This window comes from Colletotrichum costaricense, assembly GCF_030867565.1.
Source record: "Colletotrichum costaricense strain IMI 309622 chromosome Unknown Scaffold_8.1, whole genome shotgun sequence".
Taxonomy (NCBI): domain Eukaryota; kingdom Fungi; phylum Ascomycota; class Sordariomycetes; order Glomerellales; family Glomerellaceae; genus Colletotrichum; species Colletotrichum costaricense.
The window spans coordinates 757,607-775,812 of NW_026848237.1; the positions used below are offsets into that span (position 1 = coordinate 757,607).

Sequence of the window (18,206 nt, forward strand, 5' to 3'; positions counted from 1 at the left end):
TACGAAAAGAGACTCGAAGAGGAGACTGAGAGAGGGAGCGGGATGCGCAACCCACCACCCGCGGCCTATCAGAGTCTCTGAAACTCCTGGTGGCTGGCCAGCGAACAAGCCGCGCAAGACAAGGATCGGATGGTTTTGTTCGCTCTTCTCTTCGATTTGTTCCCAAGCCGGGGGACGGCAGCCTGTACTGCCCACTGTAGTCGAAGTTGAGGGGTATGAGATTTCTGGCCCGAGGATTGGAAGCCCATCGGTCGTGGAACACAGCCATTGGGTCATGATTTCAAGCTCGCCTCGCCTGTGCCGTATCCCATTCATGTGCGTCTCTTCAAGCACGACATACGGGTGGACTTGTTGGTGAGTCCGACGCTCAATCATGGGGGAAGCACCCCATTACGTTGCCACCAGATACCTCCCGGCTGCCTCCCATTGTAGAGTCTCCGCAACTTGCAAGTTGGGAGAAAAAGATTTCGACTCAATATTATTGACTATCCTGGCGCAGATAAAGAGAGATCTCGGACATGACGATCTCCTCCATTGTCTCACCCACGCAGGTACTATCGCGCGCTGGCCCACCATGTTTGCTTTCTTCAGTCCAATAAAGTACACCGCCTCGCCCGTTTGCGCTTTCGGGGCAAACGGCGCCCAACTTTTCAGGTGTTTCCTTCTTTCGCCTGTGCAACCCAACGTCATGTTGCGTCTAGATTGTCGGTTTCAGAGACACAATCAAGCAGCACAAATTTCATGCGATTTCCCGTTACTTGAATAGGCCCAGTTTGTGATTTGTTTTGATTACCTATTGACAATAGTAGAACCTGATAGGTTGGGAGAATATGGAGGAAAATCACAAGTCCTTCTCCAAAGCAAAGTCCAGCACCACCACTCTTCTTTCCTTTTCCTCGGTTCGTGTGTAAATCGAAACCACCTGCTGCGACCCAGATTCAAACGTCTCGACCTGCGGCTCTCCGGAGAACCCATCCGCTTGCCAAAGCGTGCGGTATTCCAGCGCGACTTCCTCATCCGCAGCCCCTGTCTGAGCCTGAGTGGGCAACCTGGCGCCGAGAACGGTGAGCTTATCGTCTCGATTCCCCGGAAGCGCAAAGACGACGGTCTTCTTGCCCGGCAAAGCAATGACATCCCCGCGCGCTCCAGTCCGCGTCGGCTGCAGGTCCGCGGGCAACGCGTGGCGTCTCCATCGCCCCTCTGGGCTGCGGTAATAGTGTATCCAGACTTCGTTTTCTCGGTTCAGGACGTGGAACCCGCCTTCGTCATCTGCCGCTTGCGCCTCCTGGTTTAGGATGCCGTTGTTCATTGGGATGTCGAAGACAATGAGTCCTTCGCTGTTGGGGTATACGGTCTCGCCTACTTCGAGGTTCGCTAGCCTTTCGCCCTTTGTGTTGTTGAATGTTTTTCCGCCGTCGTCGCTGTTCACATAGAATAGCTAAACCCAAAGTCAGTCGAGCTCTGCACAAGACTCGTCCTCTGGTAGGATGGGTTCCACGCACATTGTGGTTGTTTTCTGGTCCATTCGGTCCAGCTTGGACAGTGTGCGTCCGCGCCTCTGGGTCATCCACACCTTCGTACCATACAAAACCGCGATACGTGCCAGATACATGAATGCACCCGTTGGCATATGAGATGCCGTTGATGTACGGGTTGTTATTGACGCCGGTAAGGAATTGTCCGACATAGGAATATGACTGGTCCTTGCTGCTGTACTTGAATAAGTGATCGGAGCCCGCTCCCGCACTGCATCTCGGTCAGTCTCAAGCTCGTTGCTGCACACAATTTCCATTTACATACATCCCAATGCGATAGCTCAGAAGAAGGTCATCGTCGATGCGGATGAAGCGTGGGTATGTCGTCTCCAAGAAGAGTTTCTCGACTCCCAACTGGCCTGTGCGTGTGTATCCCGGGAGCTGATTGTGAGTAGGACTGAAAAGTGAGGTCTTCCAATCGTGAGCTTCCGGCTTTGTCGCCACGCCTGGTATTGACATGCGGTAGCGCAGGCTGCACAAAGTCAGAGTCATCAGCCAAGCTCCATGCAATAGAAACGATCTCTGTGGGACGGCTTACGGATCACAATGGTGGTCGAAGGAGACATGAATAGTGCCGTCTCCAGCACAGACTCCTATCGAGATAGTGTTGTGCCCATCATCCGCCGTCTGCTCGTAGTCCTCAAACGTCAACGTCTCCCAGCTGCCTAGTGAGTCGCGGATGGGTCGCCGGGCAAGGCTGACGAAAAGGACGTTGCTTGTTGCATCTTTGTGAGTGTAAAAGCAGGTATACTGCCATCCATTAAAGGTCGTTAAGGCATCTTGCTGGAAAGAGTTGGCGTTGATCCGATGCTCTCGCCGCGCATCCAGGGCCAACTCGGACTTGGCGAGGAACTTCAACTGAGATCCCATGTCGCTTCTGAGAACCTTGCCAAGTGTATGCAAATTCAAAATCTTGGATGCCGTTCAGCACATGCAACACTACAGATCAAAGACTCGTATGAGGAAGTGCCCCCTCCATCACTTTCATAATCTATCACAGTGACGTACGCGGGGTCCCCCCGGTTAGGTTCGGGGGAAACTGAGCCGAGTGGAGGAGGATGGACGGTTCCCCGCGCGATGAATCGCCCGACGAGCCGATACGACTGTGAACCCCGGATCTTCCCCCGACCACCGATGCGCCGATACAACGCCCCGCACTCCAATAAGCCATGGATGATGCCTGATTTGGACGAAAAAGAGGTTATTCAGCCATGGCATCCCCGCAATTGCGATCTTTTCACAGCTTATTTCTCCGCGTTGGCAAACTCCAAGTCGATTTTGCCAACCAACCGAGACCCGCGAACCAAGGAATAGAGCAAGAGGCCAAGAGAAAGATTGACAGCCAAGCAATCAACGTGATAGCGAACAGCTCGTGGCGATGAAACCTCAACCAATATGAAGCAGTTGAGTTTTTTCATATCAATAGAGACGAAGTCCGTTCCTCGCAATCTCCGTTTGATCGCATGTGAGCAATGATAAGAACTCGAATTGTCTGGAGAATCGAAACGATGGGCTGGAACTCCAGATTGAAGAATAGCGACAACCGTCAGGCCCTAGAGTCGACGACGCCTCTTAACACCAAGACAACATCGTGGCTAAAAGATCCCGGACTTCGCCCCCTCAATTTTGGTCTCTTCTTCCTTCTGTTTGGTGATGTTGCTCATGGTTTCGACGGATCTTTGATCAACAACCTCCAACAGATTAACAAATGGCAAGATGGTCAGTCGCGCATCACTTCTCTGAGTCCTCTCGGCGTGGACTTTTCGATATGCTGATAGGATAGAGGTCAGACTTTGACCACCCCCGAGCAAGTCTTCTAGGTGCCATGAGCGCATCGTACTGGATCGGGAACATCCTAGGAGTCATCCTCATTCCCCTTGTCGCAGATCGCCTCGGCCGACGCATCGCAATCGCCACGGGTTCCGGCCTTTGCATCGTAGGTGCAGCAATTTGCGCAGCGACAGTGAGTCACGGAGCCTTCATCGCTGGCCGAATTCTTCTTGGCATGGGAGGAGTCATGTGCTCTTCCGTTTCAACGGTCTTGATGACGGAGCTGGCGTACCCATCCCACCGGGCGACGGCGACGGCATTGAGCAGCACGACATACAGCGTCGGGGCCATCTTGGCCGCCTGGGTAGCCTTTGGAAGTTTCCGAATTTCGGATTCATGGTATGCTTTTACTCATCGGGGAAAATTTCCACGCGAGGCCCGAGAAACATGTGCACTGACTGATAGTTCTTTACCATCCCTAGGGCGTGGAGAACGCCGACACTGATTCAGGCGTTTCCATCGGCGATGGTGCTATGCGGACTCTTCTTCTTGCCGGAGTAGGTTTGCCAAGAATCTGTACTTGACTCGAAGCTGTAGCTGAGCCACAACTTCTAGATCGCCTCGATGGCTTTGCAGCAAGGGCAAGGAGCAGACAGCGCTTGATATCCTGACAAAGTACCACGGTGCAGGGGATGCCGACGATGCAGTCGTCCAGCACGAATACGCCGAGATCAAAGAGACTATCGAGGCGGAAATCACGCAGAACAAGAACCCCTTCCACCTCAAGGCTCTTTTCGCAACCCCAGGCAACCGGTGGCGATCGTTCATCATCATCTGGTGCGGGATATGCAAGCAGTGGTCCGGGAACGGGTTGGTATCATATTACCTGGGAAGGTCCGTCTCTACAAAATAGTTGACTTCTGTGTTCTGAGAATGGAGCTAACATAGCATGATACATTTCAGCATGCTCAAAAGCGCAGGCATCACCAAGCAGATCGAGACAACGTTGATTACCGCAACATCTCAGATGTTCAGTTTCGCATGTTCCTTTGCCTTCGCCTTCCTTCCGGCGCGTGTCGGCCGCCGGCCCCTCATGCTGACAAGTATGGCCGGAATGTGGGTGGTATTCGCAGTCATCACGGCCACGTCCGGCGCCTACGTCGAGACAGGGAACCGTCACGCAAGTTACACAACCGTGGCGTTCATCTACCTCTACAGCGGTGTGCATAATCTAGGCTGGACGGGCGCACAAATGCTCTACAGTAAGTCAAAGCCTAGAGCCCCAAAGGGGCGGTTAGACTTTGAAACGCTGACGCGCCGTGTCCCTTCAGTTGTCGAAATCCTTCCCTACACCATCCGCGCCAAGGGCATGGCCATGTTCTCTCTTGTCGCGGGTATTTGTGGAGCCTTCAATACCTACGTTAATCCTCTCGGCATTGCAGCCATGTCCTGGAAGTTTTACTTCTTCTATGTTGGCTGGATTATTGTCCAGTTCATTGTCGTATACTTGTTTTTCCCTGAGGTAAGCTCTCGATCGATGATTAGAAAGAACTGCTTATCAACGTTTCCTAGACCAAGGGACCTAGCTTGGAACAGATTGCGCTGCTCTTCGATGGTAGAGATGCTCAGATGGGCCGAGTCAATGTTGTGGCAGAAGAGATGCTAGATGAGAAGGGCGGAGTAGAGTTCCAGACAAAGCAACAGCAGTAGAGTTACTGGAGCTGTTGTTACGTTTTCACTACATACCCAATCCGTATGCTCATCTGTTACACTTTTGAGTGTAAGACAAATTTAGCCTACAGATGTGGTTACAGAACTTCACTTGCTAGTATGACTACTACGCAGAGTCACATCATTGTGACTCTTCTTGTAAGTTTCGTGGCGGAGCTTTTTGCCAAGGAGGCTTGTTAATCATCCGCACTCAGCGAGTGGTTATGTGTGCTCCGTACGACCCAAGCTTCGGCGGTCAAACTTCAGCCCACAGACTCTGCACTCCGTAAAGACCAGTTACCTACACTAAAAAGACACACTTGAGGGTGTGACTGCCTCTAGCCAAGAACTAGCGGGCGTGTGATCCACGTGGAGACCCGGCTCCCACATGAGTTCAACCAGTCTATATCGGGGACTAATCGCGTGATGGTTCAGATGCGGCCTGACCGTCCAACCTCCTTGGTTGAGCTTCCAATCGCATCCAGACGCCGAGACCCCTGGAAACATGCAGCAGCCACCAAGATCTTTGTCAATAGATCTGCTATACAATGTGTTTGGGTTGTCTGGTCCTGGATCCAGGGCAAATTGATTTCAGAGTATCGAAAGTGTGCAAGGCAGTCGCAACTTACACAGGTCGCGGCTACTAAAGAGCGGCTCCTGTGCTGCAGTAATTCTTGAGGTGATCTGTGAGTGAATAGTAGTCTTGTCTTGCCGGTGGAATACTATTTTGATCCACTCAACTTCTTCAAATGACTTAGGTCCTCCACCTGGACATTGGCCCAGTAATTTTCCCTTACGATATCAAAAACTGGACTAATTCCTTTGTCCCCTCGGCGATGTCGCGGCCTGCGATAGTCCGATGTCCACGTGTCCGTCACGTTTGGCTCAACGAGAACGAGACCGGAGCTAGACTACCACATCTCGAAACACCTTAAAAACTCTATTCTTAAAACTTCTGACGTCAGAATCTACTGGAGGAGCTTACCCTGTTTACCAAACGCCAAGAGTTTCACATCGCAGCTGTCAGCGGTCAAATGTGAATGCCTATCCTTGACCCCGGGTAGAGCTACCAGGCCTCGCCCGGGATACCTGGCCCACTACCCTCAGGTGGATTCATGGGGTATTGGAAATCAGACTACTGATGGAGTGGTTTCTCAAACGAAGAGGTATGGGTTTGGATTTTGCCGTCATCTCAACTGTCGAGAAAAGATTTTGACTTTGAATGAATGCCCATTTACGGCAGACCCGGCGAAGTCAAGGTCGGCGATTACAGACTTACTTTCTGTCACAATCCTACTGCGGGTAGACGCGTCTTCTCACTCCTCGGCTCGATCGGTTAGCTCCGCGATCTCGGTTGAGATGGTTGCAGCATTCGTTAGGTACTAATTTTGTGCTTGGTGGGCTGGTGATGGTCCAGGTTTGAGTAAACAGAAGGAGACGGCAGGTTTCAGCTTCGGAAAGAAATGTTACGTTTGATGTTACTTTACTGTACAGTTGTAAGTCATATCTGGGTATATCATCATAGCCCTGTGAGCTGTAGCTAGGCCAGCTGGTACATGTGTACCTCATGTAGTCGTCTAATAAGCGTCATCATCTTCCAGCCCAAATGCTGGACATAGCCAGACTCTACCGAGTCTGAAAGCTCAGTCCTTTCCCCAAATTGTAGAAGAGCCGGCACTGTAGTTGCTTGCATCACTCAACTTCCTAGCCGCAAGCTTGGGCCGAGTTGGTAGTGCTAGTGTGTTGACCTCAACGGAGACTGTCGTGGTCGTCTCGCACTGAATCGCCATGCCCATGACCGAACCCTCTCCCATCCCAAACCCTTTCATGCTTCCTTTCATGCTTTCTGTACTTTCGATGCCATCTACTTTGAGCGCCTTCAAACCGCCTGATTTTGGGCCTTTGCGGGCAACTCTCTCGCACCACTTATTATATCGCCTCAGCCGTTTTTGCTCAGAGGTCGAACCTCCCATGACAATAGTTGTGTTGCCGAATTTTGGAGGCGTGCCACACATGAATGAGAATGTCTCTAAGCCAACCTCCTGTGATGGAGGCCCTTCGCATGAGAAGACGATGGATCGTCGGGTTGAAGAGTAGAGAATAACATCCATCCAGCCGTTGCAAGCGATCATTGCTCCCGCGAAGCAGAAGTATCCCAGAGATACATCGTGCCCTGTCATGGAGGCAAGACGGCCAGCAGCTAAAGGAATGGTGCAGACAACGTAGACGAGAGGGTACAAAAGAAATGTGTGCTGCCTAGCATAATCTGGAATATCGGGTAGTCGTCTAAGAATCGTCGTCAAGCACATCGGACGCCAGAAGGTGCTCGGGATTGTGCTGTGGTTATCGCAGCTCGACGTGGTGCCTGAACTTGATCCGCTGCAACTTGATAGGGTTGGGGTAGTCCTTGGGTGTCCACAGCAAGGAATCACCCCGCCGCTTTGCCGAGCCAGCTTCTGTAAATGAAGGAATATTATGAAGTAGATTAAACTTGTGAGAACCAGTGAAATGAAAATCCAGAGATAATGAAGTGTTAAGCGAACATCCTGATATTTGGAGTTGATCCAACACTGTTGCGTGTTAATGTTGTTGCCGCGATAATCATGAAGCAGGCTGACTCACCCAAGCGCCGGCTCTCACGTAGAGGCCGCCCTCACTCTTCCCATTCTCTGTGATGATTACACCAAGGATCCCGGTCCCGTACACGAAAGCCCACATCATGACGATTGCGGTATGAAAGGCCCACGTCGGGATTTTCTTTGTCGAGACAATAGACATGTAGGTGTGGATCGCGATACCCGTGATGAACACGGAAGACGCCAGGTCGCCGGTCGACACAAACCATCCTTGGGTCCAACAAGTGCCTGTGCCGACTTCAATGGCGTTTCTAGTTAGCCACTCTACATTGAGGAGAAAGGCCAGCGCTTGTTGTATATCGGCAAGTAGGAGGTTGAAAATAAGAACGAGGAACTGATTCGGCGGCTCGTTGATAGCTCTTTGCCACCATGTCTCCTTCTGTTTCTTTGCAGCTTCTTCTTCAGTTGCCGCAGTCCAATTGCTTGGAATAATGAATGCTGCGTCTGTCGGTCTCGGCGACTCAACTTTGATGATGAGATCCTCCTTCTTCGGTGTCGGCGGGCCGTGTTGCCATTGGGTCAGTTTATACGTGAGAAACGTCAACAAACCCAGGCTGGTGAAGAAGGAGAGAAACCCCATCGTCGCCACTGCGGCGAGGCCATGGCGAAGAACTGGTGGCAACGGACGGACCGAGTAAGGTGAGCTGTCCGAATCGTAGTGATCTACTATCTCCTCCGACTCGTTCATCTCCGCAATGTTGATGGGTTCGATGACGGTTCGTAGCTGCGTGTGGATGTCATCAAGACTACGATGACTGGGCGTCTTTCGGTGTTATACCATCCCACAGAGCCTCAAAAGTTCAATGTCGAGGGGTCATGGCCCAGAAGGTCCAGACCAGGGATCATCTGTAGCTTAAAAGAGAACCCACCCTAGCCTCAACATCAGCCGTCAGGCGGCAAATCCAAAAAATACAAAAGACCATCTGACAATGCTTTCCCAGTGCCAAGAACCGTTATCCCAGCCAGATGAAGAAAATAATCCGAGTCATAGAAACGACTCAGCCCGTTTGCGATGAGGGGGTGGGAAGCGAACGTTTCTTTCCAATCCGGATTTACTCGGGAAACAATCAAGAGTTCTCCGAGACAAATTGGATCCAGTACGCGCGCGCGCGGCGCTATGGTAAACACCTGATCTTCCCTAAGATTTTGCGATTAGAGTTCGCCATGTGTGTGTACCGCCATCGAGCTCTAGTATTCGCTGTGGGAGCGAAAGAGAAGTGTGCATGTTCCATCCCCGTTCCAAATCGTTCCAGGCTAAAGTATGTCTTCGACGGGACGGACTCTCGTGGGCTTCGGCGTCCCGCGGACCGGGATGACTCAGGCCTTCCTTCCTCTTGGCCTCTCTACACAGTAAGTGTGTCTCTGAAGCACAACCCTACTCATGGGTCAGGGGTTGATAACTCGGAGATTTCTCATTGGCTCATTGACATGCCTTTTTGGACCTACAACTGTCCGAGCACGACGTGATGCCACGAGTTGAGCCTTGGTCTGGACGTGCGTCTCCCGCAAATCGCACTTGTATCCGCCCCCGATTCCGCCTTTTCTGCTGAGACACCCCGTGAACGGTTGGACTTTGCCAAGGCGACCCTGACTGAGATGGAGCGGATGATGAATCGACAGAAAGAATTACTGCCCCTTGCAGTGGGACCTTGGCTTCCATGAGCCGCGGCAGTGGTCAGTAATACACCCGTTCCCTCAGCGGTCGTGAAGAGGTGTTCGCCCCGGAATTCATAATCTTCCCCGAAGTGGAGTTTTAGGCTAAAATGCTCCTGCTCGGGCATTTTTAACAGCCGCCAAGACGGTTCCGCGCGCATCAATCCGGGGAAACCCACTTATTGTCATCGCCGATGTGTCCACCTACCTCAGGATTATGACGAGGATGATGGGGGCCGAAGCTGTCGTGTATCTAACCGAATTACCTCAGTACCTTACCTATACTGAAAACCACGCGGATCTTGTGAAACTCGAGATCGTACCGAAAGCTACGAGAAGTCAAACTCAACACTACTTTCAAATCGGCGCCAGTATCGTGTGTCCACGTGGTGGTAACTTTAGCAAAGATCCGGAAAGCTTCCGACGACAGTGAAGTTCTTGTAAAGTGGTCATCAAGTACGGTACCAGAGTTTTCATTGGATCGCAAACGGGTTTTCAGCATATGTAAAGTTCGTGTTAATAACAGAACGTTCTGGCCTATCTATCGGTCGGTTTCCTCGTCTTAGCTATCCGCCAAATTTCAAACAGCATGCTGAATGCAAGATACAAACTCTACTATTATTACACGCTATGCTATGATATGAGCAGCCAAAGTTTCGCTTTCGGATGATGTCTTAACCCGATGAGCCCAAGTTGTACGTGATTAGCCACGGAGTGTTCTCCGTTTTTGTTCCCGTTGATCCCAGAATCGTACCGTTACTTGTGCCGTCAGGTACGGGAAAGACAACGTCGTACTGGCAACAGGATTGAACGTCAACGGACGCGGGCCTTGATCACCCGGTGACACTGGCTTAGGCTTGCGAATGGGATATGTCCTGGCTCCATTTTACATGACTCTTGTCAGCCTTAAATCTCTTCCCTTTGGACCGTAGATCTGATCAGTGACTGTCATCGAGCTTTAGACGAGAGGAATGAGGCCATGTTGAGTTGTTACGATGGGTGTGTTAGGAGTGCAGTCCGAGGTCCCAAAGTCGTAAACACGTTTCCAGACACTGCCATTTTCGACTTTCCCATTCTAGGGCACACTCGCCGAATGGTGTCCGCGGACTGTCTGATAGTCGGCGGTACCGTGCGCTGACTTTTTCTTTGCAGCATCTAGACTGCTAAACTGACCGTGCTGTCCGAGCAACATTTGCCTACTTCGGAGCCGAATCAGTGGGGAATGGTTCGCCCTCCTTCTTTTGGCTTCAGGATGCTCGGTTGAGGCCGTGAGGAGGCGAACTTCTCGCACTTTCATCGGATCGGATACATCCACTGGCTTTTGAATATGCATCAGTCGCGCGGAAGTGGCAAATCGGCTTGCTTCTGTTCTTTGGACGTGTTCTTTCGAAATGATGTGAAGTGGCCTAAATTCGTGCGACATCGTGATAAGGCAATGCACGGCCGGATGCATGCCCTTCTCGTCGTCAGGTACCTAGAGCATACAACCTCGGATTTCCTGAAGAAATAATTGTTATGAATAATGACTTATCAACGTGATAAGAATGACTCTGAAGTGAGGTCCATCCTTGGACATAGCCGACTTAGACCATGAACGCGGCGACATCTCATATATCGGTATGCAACCGTTTTTACCTCCACCATTCCGGCCAGTACACTCACTCTGGGTCATCTGTGATATGCCATTATATGAGTTCTTTGACCTTCAGAAGGCTGACACATATGTAAGCCGCCTGGGTCAGAGAACGCGGCATCATGTGTCAGTCACTTGCATAGGGGTCTTTCTCATCGGGAGCCAAAGTCAATCTACAAGCTGAATCTGCTCTCAATACAGGTTGTCAGGGAAAAGGGTCATTGGGCTTTACCCGACAGACGTGTAGAGGAACCTTTTTCTCTTGAACCCTGCCTTGGAAGCAAAAAAAGACTTCTCGGGAATCTATCCGTTTCGGCTGTAACGGCACGATCCGGCGCGCCGCAGATGCTTCATCATCAACTGCCGACTCCGGTCGCTGGCAATACCGGCATTTGTAAGAAACTGTCGTACTGCTTTGGTCCCGATTGGAACGCGGATATCACGAAAATGACCGACTCGTGCTCTGATCTGGAAAAAACGAGATCAAGGACCCGCTCAAGCTGTCCGCTAGTCTTGCGGAGTTTGAAACATGCTAGACTGGATGAGGTATTCGCATAGAGGTCAGCGGAGCCCATAGGGTAGATCCTCTAGCGCAACTGCGGAGGAGATGCCGGATGCCCGTCAAGTCTGTTAGTCAGTTGATAAATCCTATTTCCCCGGGAGCAGTAAATAGTTGATTGGCCCTAAGGTATATAGCATTGTCAGTTAAAACTGAGCCCAGCCTTTCCAGCTGCTAATAGTCCGGGAGTAGCATGACGTTGCTGATTAACCCATTCTTCTTGGCCTGCATTATTACGTAGCGGGCACAACAAGCTTGCCATCGTGGCGTAATAAGCCGCATTGAATATCGCCCTGCGTCGCATCTTTGGTTCAAAAACACCACGATTAATTCCATACCAGTCATATTATTTCGCCAAAATCAGTACAACAGTTTTGTGTTTCCCTACAAGCACGGGGAGTTTTCAGTGGAAGAGAGAGATGCTTGATTCGGAGCCGCCGTTTCGGGGGGCTATCAACATGCTAGCATTATGTACATTACGTGAAATAAGGTATCATGGCGACCTATCCATTAGAAGGGAAGCGGGGAGCAGGGGACAGCCCGTTCGGATAACCAAGTAATCAGGACTGCTTTACCTCGAAGCTATGTCTGAGCGATAGTTGCAGGGAAGTAGCAGCGCTTCTGACTATTTTACTTGGCGGGACCATAGCCGTGGAAGAGGACATATTTGATTGTTTAAATTTAATAGATACAGTATCTCGGATGTCTCATACCCTTTATCGTTAACTGCACATGTGAGACTGCAGTCATGTCACGAAAGTAGTATTCTATATGCATGTGACGAAGGCTGGTCCAGATCAAGCATTGGCTAGACTTGGACAAGGAGTGGTTTTCTTTACCGTTCGATTGATTTTCAACTATCTAGTGTGCCACTACGCAGAGACTCGGCACTTGTGAAAACATTGAGCATCAGACTGTCGATGACTCAAAGGAGACAATACTACCGCCAAGAGCCTCACATCATTACGATATCGCGCTTCAACTGGGGAATACGGCCATTAATAGCTGGTCCCGCTTCACCTTGCCAAGATAATAGAAACACCAAGCCACAAGGTCCATTATTCACACATTTCGATGGCGTGTGACACAACCATATCAGGGAATTCGGAGAATTGCTCCCACCGGCTGTATCGGATGAGAGTAGCATCCTGATGCAGGCATTCAAGTATTCAAGATAAGATTCGGGGATGAAGCGTAATGTCAAGATGGCCCCTGCATTACTGGGGTAATTCGGGTTATGCTGAGTCGGGTGAGCAACAACCTGCCCTTGGCTAGAAGCGCTATCATAGTACATGTAGGAGCCATGCCGAGGACTTCGGGTTATTCAATACATTGACTTGTGAATGTGTATATCTCGATCACCTTGCCTTCGCCGAGTCGATTACCAGCTCTGTAGGTTTGAATCACCGTATCAGTCACCCCACATGAATCAACGCGAACGGATGATAAACTGAAGGCCAACTTGGGAAGATGTTTCACTTCACGTCGCGTGAAGTCCAGATCAACGGTAGGGTGAGAGAGAGTGGATGACTTTCATCGTCACAGATCAATCTCTGCTAACTACTTAATACTAGGTAATCTGGGCGAGTGAAATTCGCTCACCAGGTTCCACTATATGCCAATGTGGCTTGAATGGACCCTGAGAGGTCACTCCAACGACAATATTGATCAAAACACGAGACACGACATATTTGACGACGGAAGACTACTTTACCGACTTTCTTTCCAGAGTACCATAGCACTGTTGTGTTCAAAAACAAGCAGAAAGTACAAGCACTGCGAGATGCGTTCCGCATGGCACACGTTTAGTTCAGTTTACTTGAATCAGTACAACACAATAGATGAGGTTCTTAGGTCGCAGAAGCTGCCTAAGTCTTCCAGGACGACATAGCACGACCGACAACCCTTAGACGAGAAAACTAACTGTGATGGCGGTATCTCGGTTTTGCTAAAGACCGTTTCCTCTGCAAAGCACCGTGCCACCTTCGTGAATAGTCCTCATTCACTCTCACCTATATTCTCAAGTCTCAGTGTGCATAACTCCATACTATTTCTGCGCAAAAGCAAACATCCCATAGCCCAATATTGAGTTCTAGTCACAGAAAAGCGGATTCCTTTTTCAGGTGTCCCATAAGGCGGTAAGGCCGTGTCTCTGCCATTGGCAGCTTTACTAAACATTGAAAAACATCCACGTTGCCACGCAGGTATGATAATTGTGTCTGGTTTGATCCATTCATCTTCGTCCAATCGCAGTATTCGTAGGCCAAAACAAACCCAATCGAAGATATTAGGTTCATTGAAGAGCCGGCGGGCTACCACTTGTTTACCTACTTATGGCTATTGCTCGGGAAACTCAGAGAACGCGTCTTCTATCGCGTGCCTCAAAGTCATGTCAGACCAAATCTTGCAATGATCATGACGTCGAAACATTTGTCTAGGGTAGTTCTGCCAAAGTTCCAAAGTCCGAAAATAGAACTTCGACTGCTTGTTGTGGCCTTCTTTGGCGCCCGAAAGTCCCGAGCACCGGGCAATGCTTGGGCTGTCAATCCAGGTACAGCTCGACATGACGCGGTCGTCAGCACCGTAATGCGGTTCAGCCACTCGCTAAGTGTTTAGTTTCTTGGCAATGTTCCTCCTGCAGGCCTCAACGCAATCAAGTATAACGTAACACGAGACAGCAGGAATTATCCTCGGAAAAACATCAACATGCAAGTGACTCTGCGTGAGTTTGGCTATTCTTTTCTTTCGAATGCTATGGATACAAAGGGCAAGCGCAGGTACCCAACCTGGCGTGCTTAGACTCGAGTGGCTGATTGGAAGACCACAATCTAGCCTAGTAAAATAATCGATGTAAAGCATTGTGCTCTCAACCAACTTGCGCTGTGTTCGGGGGCTTTGTAAAATGTGGGTTCTATTCTGAAAAAGAAAAAAAAGCAAAAGTCTGGAATAGTCAATGGCTGCCGGCCTCAAGATCAGTCCCGCGACGCGAGGGATGGCTTCATAAGATCAACTAAAGCATAGCCCACTGGCAGTTACGCAGGCAATAATGTGGCTTAACGTCCAAAACTTGCCAATCACGATGTGTTGACAGATGCGACTAGTACAAAAGTAGCTAAGAGAATACGAGACTCGCTGTAATACACACTGCCAGGGCGAAATGCGCCTGCCTGGCAGGCTGACTAGCATCTTAATCCTACAGCCAGCCAAACATCAATGGCAATGGATACTCGACTGCGGTCCTGAGCGATGAAAGTACTTTTGCCAAGATGGATGTCTCACAGTGAACAATCAGTTGCTGCGATCAGGGACCTCCAGATTTATTGAAATACCATCAGTTGCCTCGACATTTCGGACGACTTGTTAGTAGAAATTCACACTCCGGCAGCAACTCAGATTATATCTTTCCGAACTTCGGACATCTATACAGTGGACAAACTCTAGTAGAAGATCAGTCACTCTTGTCACGATGGTGTCTTCTCTCCTCTTGGCCGGATCTTTGTTTGGCCTCAGTCAAGCGGTCACTCTCCCCTTAGCTACAAGAAGCACAAATTCCACCAAAGCCTTTAGCTGGGTCGACACAAAACCAACGAGAGACCTGCAATACTACGACTGTGGTGATGGCTTTCAATGCGCGCGACTCGAAGTCCCACTCGACTGGTCAAACCCAACGAAGAACAGCACTGCTTCCATTGGCATCCTCAAGCTCCCGGCCACAGTTCCGAATGACGACCCGTCCTTCGCTGGCAGTATTCTCATCAACCCCGGCGGTCCAAGCGGTTCTGGCACCGGTTTTGCTTACTCCTTTGGACCCATCTTGCAAAAGGTCCTTGGTCAAGACCGCAACTATGAGATCATTGGATTTGATCCTCGTGGTGTCAACACAAGTACGCCTCGCGCCGACTGCTTCAAGGGAGACCAGTTCGCCCGCAGGCTTTCCCAGGAGCGTGACTCCATTCTACCCCCGATTGATGACGCTCTTGGCTATCATTGGGCCGACGCCAATGCTCAGAGTGCTCTTTGTGAAGAGAATGGCGTTGATAGTATCTGGGGTCACATGAACACCGCGTCCGTTGCCCGTGATATGGTGGAGATCATTGACCGCATCGACGACCTGCGCTGGAAGGAGTCGGGAAGGGCCAAACCAAAGGATGCTGAGGCAGCCCGCCTGCAGTACATTGGGATTTCATACGGGACCTACCTGGGCAATACCTTTGCGTCAATGTTTCCTGAGCGCATTGGCAGGATTTGGATTGATGCTGTCGTTGACGGCGACGACTGGGCTGCTGGTGTAAGTTTATCTCACCTCTTGAGTGTATCCCCATGTTAATCAATCTCATAGACCTTCCGAAACAATATCAACGACGTGGAGAAGATCGTTGATCAATTCTACGCTGTTTGCTTTGAATCCAAGGAAGACTGTCCCCTTTTCCAGTCATCTGACAAGTCCGGCTCAGATGTCAAAGCCCGTGTCGCCGACTTTCTCGATGAGATGGATACCAACCCCGTCTCCTTCGCCTACAACGACCGCCCGGGTGTTCTCACATCCCCAGTCATCCGCCAGGCAATCTTCTCAGCCATGTACACTCCCTTGGTCTCATTCGAGCCACTTGCTCTGGGCCTCAGCGCACTTCTGAAGGGCAACTCATCTATTCTCGCAAACTTCCTAACCCCCGAGTCCATCAAGCTTGTCTGCGACTTGGAGAACGATGAGCTTCCTCAGTACAATTGGGACTCCGATGTCTTATCTAGCGTTCTATGCACAGACATCGTGGATGACGTGGTTAATCGCAATATCTCCTTCTACGAAAACTTGCTTAAGGAGTTGAAGAACCAATCCGAGACGACTGGAACTGCTGTAACCGGAGCAGTCCCAATCTCCTGTGCCGGGCGTAAGATTCGCCCGCCGTACGCGTTCACGGGACCTTTCACAAGCCCTGCCGCCAACGCCAACGACTCCAAGGCTCCCGCTGCACCGCTCTTGATTACCTCTAGCCGTTACGATCCAATCACTCCTCTCAGAAACGCCCTGCACGTTCAGAAGGGACATCCTGGCTCGGCTGTGGTGATTCAAGAGACTTCCGGACATGGCGCGACATCTAACCCAAGCGCTTGTCTTGTCAAGATCGTTAGGGACTACTTTTACGAGGGCAAGCTGCCTGAGAGTGGTACTGTCTGTGAGTCGGCATGTAAGCCAACCATTCCGGCTGATAAGGAGAACTGCACCTCTATTCTTAACTCCAGAGACGTGGAGTATATGTTGCCTCCATTGGGAGAGTTCCACTGGTTCTAGTCGACAACTTCCGAGTGTTCTTTCCAACATTAGTAATTAGTTAAATATGATCGCAACTCTAATTTCCTTTTTGATAATCATTTTTGTATAAACATGCAGCTGAGTCTTTTGCCACCTATTGACTCTCATCACTCATGCCTCATAAGGAAAGCAAGGTTGTGCGGAAGCACTTGAGCCCAAGAAACAAGAGCATGATGCAAAGGTAACCTTGCTAAGTCAGTTTTAGGCAAATGCCATAGAGGTTGATTGAAAATGACTCTAAGCCGCTCATATCCACAACACCATCTGGGTCGTCCTCTTCCGAGTCTCAATGGCCAGCAACACACTCATGTTCATCAGCGTATTGTCCTCATTATATCAAGCGAACGGGGCCTCCAAACCTCGGGCTCTTGACTTAGTGGTTGATATGGACCACTCTACTCGGGACGTAGAATTCCCACATGTGTCTATCGAGACGGGCTTCGATTGCAAGCAATTCTTTGGCATTTTTGACAGTTTAGATACACTCAAATACCCTTTTCCACCTAAATAGATGTAGATATGTGAATGTGGACAGTTGAGCTGAGGCTGACATCGAATTCGAGGTAAGTGAGAACCCTGAACTTGAGGGTAAATTGATTTGTGATAACCTCAAAAATGGCAATTCGACAGACTGCTCTTCCTATTGAGCCGTACACATCATTAAAACATCAAAAGCCCTGCAATCTTAAATCAGTCAAACTGATAAAGCCATGATTGAATTTATGATCTACCCCATAGCGAATCGGTCTGCCAAGGTAGAAGGTACAGAGTGAGTGATTTTTATGCTTCGCGGTGTTTCTATCGAGAGTGCCCCTTCTCTTTCACGACCTACAATGAGAATTCAACAATTCGACACCTCCAGAGATGGGCTATAATGTACTTAGTCTCTCACTCATATTTGCCACAGATATTTGAGAGCCTCTGTTTGACATCTTCTTTGCTTCGTGGCGTAATAGCTTACCTGTCTTATAACCATCGATCTCTTGGGTCTGGCCAAAAGCTTTCCCACTTTGAAACTTGCTGCAGCTCCCGTTCTAGCTGCTCGAATATGTTTTTCTTGTCCATCAAGACGTATCTAAAACTCTGCTGAATGGGTAGGAGATTGGGTGTTAGCGCGACTATTCCAGGACAATTGTTTTAAGTGCCAGCCCATAGTACAACCCATCCAAATGGCGGGCCCTCCTCTGTCTCCTCCTCAAAGAGAAGCTCTCTACGTTCTATTTGGGCGATGTGATGATCCATGTCAATGATTTCACCCCTCCGGATGGACTCCCCAATTATATGGTCGAGTCGATTGCAACCTCCGCGATCAAGCTGGCGTTCCATGATTGCATCTTCATCGTCTGAGGTTCCCTCAACCACATTTCCTTGAGATGCTAGGTTTCGTAGTACAATAGAC

At 50.0% G+C, this 18,206-nt stretch overlaps 5 protein-coding genes across 5 annotated transcripts; 2 read left to right on the forward strand and 3 right to left on the reverse strand.

Annotated features, from left to right (window-relative positions):
* Nucleotides 1-841: 841 nt before the first annotated feature.
* On the reverse strand, nucleotides 842-2,405 carry CCOS01_08285 (uncharacterized protein; the record flags this gene model as incomplete). Its single annotated transcript, XM_060456446.1, has 4 exons — nucleotides 842-1,438; nucleotides 1,503-1,746; nucleotides 1,801-2,007; nucleotides 2,074-2,405. The coding sequence occupies 4 exons, from the start codon at nucleotides 2,403-2,405 to the stop codon at nucleotides 842-844; spliced, it is 1,380 nt and encodes a 459-aa protein (XP_060312720.1).
* Nucleotides 2,406-3,007: 602 nt separating this feature from the next.
* On the forward strand, nucleotides 3,008-5,015 carry CCOS01_08286 (sugar transporter; the record flags this gene model as incomplete). Its single annotated transcript, XM_060456447.1, has 7 exons — nucleotides 3,008-3,254; nucleotides 3,326-3,704; nucleotides 3,788-3,862; nucleotides 3,921-4,199; nucleotides 4,269-4,567; nucleotides 4,637-4,827; nucleotides 4,878-5,015. The coding sequence occupies 7 exons, from the start codon at nucleotides 3,008-3,010 to the stop codon at nucleotides 5,013-5,015; spliced, it is 1,608 nt and encodes a 535-aa protein (XP_060312721.1).
* Nucleotides 5,016-6,658: 1,643 nt separating this feature from the next.
* On the reverse strand, nucleotides 6,659-8,339 carry CCOS01_08287 (uncharacterized protein; the record flags this gene model as incomplete). The annotated part of the gene is made up of 2 exons (XM_060456448.1): nucleotides 6,659-7,585; nucleotides 7,638-8,339. The coding sequence occupies 2 exons, from the start codon at nucleotides 8,337-8,339 to the stop codon at nucleotides 6,659-6,661; spliced, it is 1,629 nt and encodes a 542-aa protein (XP_060312722.1).
* A 6,623-nt stretch (nucleotides 8,340-14,962) lies between these two features.
* Nucleotides 14,963-16,786, forward strand: CCOS01_08288 (uncharacterized protein; the record flags this gene model as incomplete). Its single annotated transcript, XM_060456449.1, has 2 exons — nucleotides 14,963-15,784; nucleotides 15,836-16,786. 2 exons carry the CDS (start codon nucleotides 14,963-14,965, stop codon nucleotides 16,784-16,786), a joined length of 1,773 nt encoding a protein of 590 aa, XP_060312723.1.
* Nucleotides 16,787-17,944: 1,158 nt separating this feature from the next.
* CCOS01_08289 (uncharacterized protein) lies at nucleotides 17,945-18,133 on the reverse strand (the record flags this gene model as incomplete). Its single annotated transcript, XM_060456450.1, has 1 exon — nucleotides 17,945-18,133. The coding sequence occupies one exon, from the start codon at nucleotides 18,131-18,133 to the stop codon at nucleotides 17,945-17,947; it is 189 nt and encodes a 62-aa protein (XP_060312724.1).
* Nucleotides 18,134-18,206: the final 73 nt, after the last annotated feature.